Source organism: Phyllobates terribilis, unplaced genomic scaffold (genome assembly GCF_046119375.1).
Source record: "Phyllobates terribilis strain yellow unplaced genomic scaffold, ASM4611937v1 Scaffold_167__1_contigs__length_4167997, whole genome shotgun sequence".
Lineage (NCBI taxonomy): Eukaryota > Metazoa > Chordata > Amphibia > Anura > Dendrobatidae > Phyllobates > Phyllobates terribilis.
In genome coordinates this window covers 848,568-854,680 of record NW_027362927.1, presented here as the reverse complement: position 1 = coordinate 854,680, position 6,113 = coordinate 848,568, and the positions used below count along the sequence as shown (strand labels likewise).

The 6,113-nt window shown below is 44.8% G+C and overlaps 1 protein-coding gene across 1 annotated transcript; it reads left to right on the top strand.

The window, feature by feature from the left end:
- The first annotated feature begins 2,507 nt into the window (after window positions 1-2,507).
- Window positions 2,508-5,706, top strand: LOC141207901 (phosphatidylinositol-3-phosphate phosphatase MTMR7-like). The gene is made up of 4 exons (XM_073664462.1): window positions 2,508-2,662; window positions 4,151-4,277; window positions 5,334-5,648; window positions 5,695-5,706. The coding sequence occupies exons 1-4, from the start codon at window positions 2,508-2,510 to the stop codon at window positions 5,704-5,706; spliced, it is 609 nt and encodes a 202-aa protein (XP_073520563.1).
- The last annotated feature ends 407 nt before the right edge of the window (window positions 5,707-6,113 follow it).

The following is a 6,113-nucleotide window of genomic DNA, read 5'->3' as shown; positions in this document are numbered from 1 at the left end:
GCAACTTGATGAGTCGACGGATATCAGTGGACATTGTCAGTTGTTGGCCAATGTGCGTTTTGTGGATGGTGAAGCCATTAGAGAAAACTTCCTATTTTGCAAGGCACTGACAGAAAAATCAACAGGAGAGGCAATATTCCAAGTCACATCGGAATATCTTGATAAAAGTGGACTTACATGGGAAAACTGCACAGGTGTCTGCACTGATGGAGCCGCAGCCATGGTCGGGCGCATCAAAGGCTTTGTAAGTAGGGTTAAAGAAAGAAACCCAGATGTTCTTGCTACCCACTGTTTCTTGCACCGTGAGGCCCTCGTTGCAAAGACCTTACCAGCACATCTAGCTCCTGTGTTGGATGATGTTGTGCGCATAGTGAACTTTGTGAAGACGCGACCTTTGAGATGTCGCTTATTTGTGTCTTTGTGTACAGAAATGGGAGCGGAACATAAAATCTTATTGCTCCACACGGAGGTCAGGTGGCTGTCACGCGGCAAAGTGCTGGCCCGTGTGTATGAGTTGCGAGAGGAACTTAAAATATTTCTTACAAACGAGAGGTCCGATTATTCAAAGCTGCTTGCAAGTGATGAGTGGTGTGCAAAGCTGGCATACCTGGCTGATATATTTCAATATCTGAATGAGCTAAACACACGGATGCAAGGTCGAAATGAAAACCTGCTTACAAGCACTGATAAAATGAACGGATTCCGTTTAAAGGTGCAGCTCTGGCAACAACATGTGCAGGGTGGCAACCTTCAGATGTTCCCACTCACCAAGAAACTGCATGATGACAATACTGCTGCAATGTGCGAAGCGATTGGCAGACATTTGAAAACTCTTGAGGAGAAGTTATCGTTCTATTTCTCTTCAGCCTTCACAGAATGCCTTGACTGGGTTAGGGACCCATACAGCTCATTATCCGTTGCTGGAAAGGACATGACTTTAAAGGAGCAAGAGGAACTCGTTGAACTGAAGCAAGATCGCGGTTTAAAGCTAAAGTTTGCTGATCTTCCTTTGGACAGTTTTTGGTTATCTGTTGCCAAGGAGCTATTTTGACATTGCTCCCATTTTCAACCAGCCGATGTCGCTGGCAGCAGCCGGGGATCTCTGTCTTCCGCGTTCCAGGTGGATGCCAGACTGTGGGCGGGGTTACCCCCCACCCCCCCACATCACACCCGGCATCCACCGCATGCTCTGCCTCTCCCCATTCATTGGGAAAGCACGGTGGATGCTGGGTGTGACGCGTGGGGAGGAGGTGTAACCCTGCCCACAACCCAGCAGCCACCGTAGGGACCCCAGCGCTGAGTCACGCCTCACTTGTCGTGACATCAGCGTGGGGTCACGTGATACCTGTGAGCGGCCACCGATAGCGAAGCTCACAGGCATTATCAGCAAGGCAAGCTAATTACAAAAAGTCTTAGGGGCCCCGGGGGGATACATGGGGGGGGGTAATATAAAGTACTGGACAACTTCTTTAACATTACAAAGCATAGGAGAAACTTTATAACATATTTATCCATACGAGAAGAACACTGATAACACAATGATGGTAAAAATGGACACACTGATACCATTTTTTCACATACCTGTTTAAACCTGTACATGTGAATGAGGCCTTCTGCTGATCACTGAAGAGCCCCATCCTCAGCATCGCTAAAAGTCCCATCGGTCGGACCTCCAGCATTCAGAAAGTTACCTCCTAACCCTTTACAGCAGTGGTTCTCAACTCCAGTCCTCAGGACCCACCAACAGGCCATGTTTTCAGGATTTCCTTAGTATTGCACAGCTGATAATTGCATCACCTGCACAGGCAATAATTCCATCACCTGTGCAATACTAAGGAAATCCTGAAAACATGATCTGTTGGTGGGTCCTGAGGACTGGAGTTGGGGAACACTGCTGTAAAGGGACTGTCAGTACAGAAGGACTGTTCAAATCAAGTACAGGCGCTCGGTGCACCGTGGTGGGGCCAAGCAGTTCAGTGCATCTTTCCATCTACTTTTTGGAACCGGATTTTCCAATTTTGACTATGAAGCTACACAGCTACTATGCAAAGAAACACTGAAAGCTATAGAACTTGTGGCTCATTCATATAAGAGAATCAGGCACAGTTTCACCAGTTTGGTCAGTGTCAGTTTTTATCATTAGAGTTTGGCCTGAGCTTCAGTTTCTTCATCTTTTTCCATCAAACAGACCTGGAAAACTGGACAGCGCTCAGATGGCAATTAATTGTTGGGCGATTTTTTTTTTTCACTGACCCATGGATGTGCATTGTTAATTTTGACCTGACACTCAGATAACTATCGTACATTTTGCCACGATTTTCCGTCTCTCAAACAATCACAGATATGTGAATGGCCCCATTCACTCTTCTAGGTACAAGTGCTATCTGGAAATAACACAAATAGGACTCGTACACAAAAAATGTACGTCTGAATGAGCCCTTAGTGTTAGTGCAGGTTGCAGTGGTGACGGGTATACTTGCAGCTCTCATAATCTCAATATATCAGTGATGCAATCATCATCTTCCAGAATTCAGGAGAGGACCTACTCCCTCTGGTCTTACCTGTGGAAGCAGCGGTTGGATTACATGAACCCTCTGTACAGAGCAGATCACAGTCAGACCCAAGGAACTCTGAGACCACACACCACTCCATGCCACTTCAGGTAAGAGGTTATTCTGATTCCTCCTCTGCACTGAATAAAGCAGCAGAACTCTAACACACCATATACTTATCATTCATATATAGAAACATCAACCCTAACTTTACAGGTGAAAGAAGCGGGGTGACGTATCATGAGCCCAATGTGTCCTTCAGTGGTGAAATCCAAGGCCCAACACTCTTCCCACTTGTAACCATGGTCTACATTTAGGGGTTGCGTCAGAGCTCACTCGTCAGTTCTATCTTCTGCCTGGCACAAATCAATTCACTTTAGACAGATTTACTGACATCTATGACGGCTTGTGACACGGTGATTCATTTTGCACATATTTAGACTGCGATAAAGTATTGATCTTTGGGGGTCAGACCGCTGGGACCCCCAACAATCCCCAGGAGGTTCTGTAGAGCAAGCTTTGAACAGAGCAGAGGTGGAGCATGTACATCTCTACTCCATTCATTCTCTGTGGAACTGACCCCTAGCGATCAATTCCTAAATCCTGTTGATAGGGGATTACTTATATACTTGGTACAACCCCTTTAATAGGGCATGCGGATGTCCCTGAACGGGAACTTTCTATATAAACGCATAATATAAAGTCGAGTTTGGGTCAGGAGACCTGAAGCCAGTCTTTGTATTGAAGCATACTCAGACCGCAAAACACACGTGTGAATCCAGGGAAAAGCTGTTTTTTTTTTTGTTTGCCGTTACAAAACAGACCAATTTTGCAAGTGTGTTAGATCCAATTTTCGGGTATATTTAGTCCACATGTCCGTTTTTATCAATGGTTTTGCCATATGCAAAAACAACGTGACAGAGGTTTCCCAAGCTTCTTCAAGTACCCAGTCAGTGAAAATGAAGAATAGCAGTAGGATGCAACTTGGATGTCCGCAAATAAGGTCAATGTAGGGGATGTCTCTGTTTATATACAGACCATCAGTCAGCAAAATAACAGAACGGACATGTGAATAGTGTAAGGATAGGATGTGTCAGTGTGCTGTCCGAGTAATGAGGCCCAACTTGCCACCACATATTTTCACTGATCTGAAGTCACCAGCCATAGATCAGCCACTGAGGGACTCATTAGGACTCGCTCACATTGCCACGTAACACGGCCGAGTGCTAGTGCTATGTGATGTTTTATCGGATAGCACTCGGACCAATAATATACTATGTTATCCGAGTGCAGTCTGATGTACGTGCACAGAGACAATGGAGAAGATGGAAAAATTAAGTCCTCCATCTTCTCCACACCTGTGCTGCAATTCTTCCATGCGAGAAAATTGGATCACACTCAGAGTTAAAGCAGAGTGTCATTAGCATAATCGGCCCAATTCTCTGGCATGGGAGAATATACAGCATTGTGAGCTAGCCCTTCATGTGTGTACCATGAGCTAGCACGTCTTAAGAACATATATCATGAGAATTGCTCGATGATAATCTTCTGTACTTGTGCATATACTAACTCTTCAGACTTATTTTTCACCATGGAAGGTTTTGGAGGGGCCTCTATAACCGATTTGAGAAAGGAATGCACCCTCGCCAGTCAGTCACTGATTTTCTTCAGGCAGTAAAAGAAGAGACGCAGCAGCTGGAGGAGGAAATGGAGTTCATGGAGAAGGTGTGGTAGAAATACTGAAAATCCAGCTTCCTGGCCTATATGTTTTTGATGTTTATACCTCCGCTTAGGTTTCAGTGTAAACCAATTCAGCTTTTAATGGTGACTGAGAAACAATTTTAAATGATTATATATAGAAACCCTGCACAAGATAAAAAAGAGGCAATCATTTTTAGCCGATGCCCTACGTCTTTGGTGTTCTCCAACACAATAACTGGAAGAGAGCACCATTAAAGGGAATCTGTTACCAGGTTTTTGCTACCCATCTGAGTGCAGCGCAATATAGGGGCAGAGGCCCTGATTCCAACAATCTGTCACTTACTGGGCTACCTGCTGTCATTTTGATAAAATTACTGTGTTATCTGCAGCAGACCCCACCCACATCACTGATTGGCAGTTCTCTGACTTCTGTATAACCCCGCCCACACCACTGATTGGCCACTTTGTGTATACTACATTTGCAGAAAGCTGCCAATCAGTGATGGGGGCGGGGTTGTACAGAGCTTATGAATATGTAGGACTACCTGGCAGCAGGTTTACTAGTCCCTAATGATAATCTGCTTGCTGATAAAATAGTGATTTTATAAAAACTACAGCAATCAGACCATTAAGTGACACATCACTGTAACCAGGGTCTCTACCTTGTGTCTTTTCAATGTCAGTAATGCCTGAGCACTGTGGCGTTATGGCTTTCTTATGGCACCAGAGAAGTTTGTTCATTGGTATAAAGTTTTCAAGTAAAGGTTCATTTAGGCAGGCCAATAATTGGGTTAGGGAGCGTTCCCTCATTCCCAACTGTTGGCTGCCTAAACAGGCCATCAAACATCCAATGGAGGGGCAAAACATTCATTGGTGTGATAATTTTTGAGCACGTTTAAAAATTATCATTAGCAGCACATTGTCCTGTGTAAACGAGAAATGTGCTGACGATAACATAAGTGCGGCCGGCCTTACTAAACAGACCATTAAACCACTGCTGATCGACTTGCATGTAGAGGTTACATTAACATGCCCTAACCCAATGTAACTTTTGCTCTTGTCTAACAATTTTTCCTTTAGAGATTAACAAAACTGGAAACTCGAGAGTCAAATGAAACCTACAAGAATCTCAATGACCAGCCAAAAATCCACAACTTCCAGATATGCATCACCAAACACTCTCCGGCTAATACGCCCCAAGATTACAGCACCAACCTGAAGCTGTTTCCCTCTCGTAGTCCATCCCAAGGTGAGGAGGACTCGGCCCTGATCCTAACCCAGGACCATTTGAAGAGCTCGGACCCCGACCTGTCGGCTAACAGTGACCAGGAATCTGGGGTGGAGGACTTGAGCTGCCAGTCTCCGAGTGGTGGAGACTCGTTACCCAGCGAGACAGTGGGAAGGATCCCGATTCAGATGAACAGTGTTCCTGACTGCTTAGAGGTCTTATTAACCACTTGCTATTATATTAGTGCTTCTATTTATTTGTAGGGAGTGATGTAAGCTGGGAGGGATATACTGGGGGAAAAAAAAACATATCGGCTTTGTTCACATGTATCAGTGGTAGTTTGTGCAGCGGAGACCAGATACTAATGTCCTATATAGTCGGTCTGATCCAGGCAATTGAACGACTGACAATTGGAAAAGTGCATACACAGGTTGACGAAACAATGACGGGGACACAATGATCGCTAATAATCTGGTATCATGTTATCAGCAGCACGTCTCCTGTTTACACTGAGCAATGTGCTGCCGTTAAGAATTTTAATGAATGCATAAAATGTATCGCACCCAATGAAACGGTGCTTTCCTAGTTTGTCTGCCGATTGTGGTCCTGGTTAGATGGGCCAATAATCGTAT

Coding starts and splice junctions, on each gene's coding strand:
- LOC141207901 (XM_073664462.1), top strand. CDS start 2,508: ATGCAATCATCATCTTCCAGAATTCAGGAGAGGACCTACTCCCTCTGG. Junction 2,663..4,150: donor ACCACTCCATGCCACTTCAG/GTAAGAGGTTAT, acceptor TCACCATGGAAG/GTTTTGGAGGGGCCTCTATA. Junction 4,278..5,333: donor AAATGGAGTTCATGGAGAAG/GTGTGGTAGAAA, acceptor TTTTTCCTTTAG/AGATTAACAAAACTGGAAAC.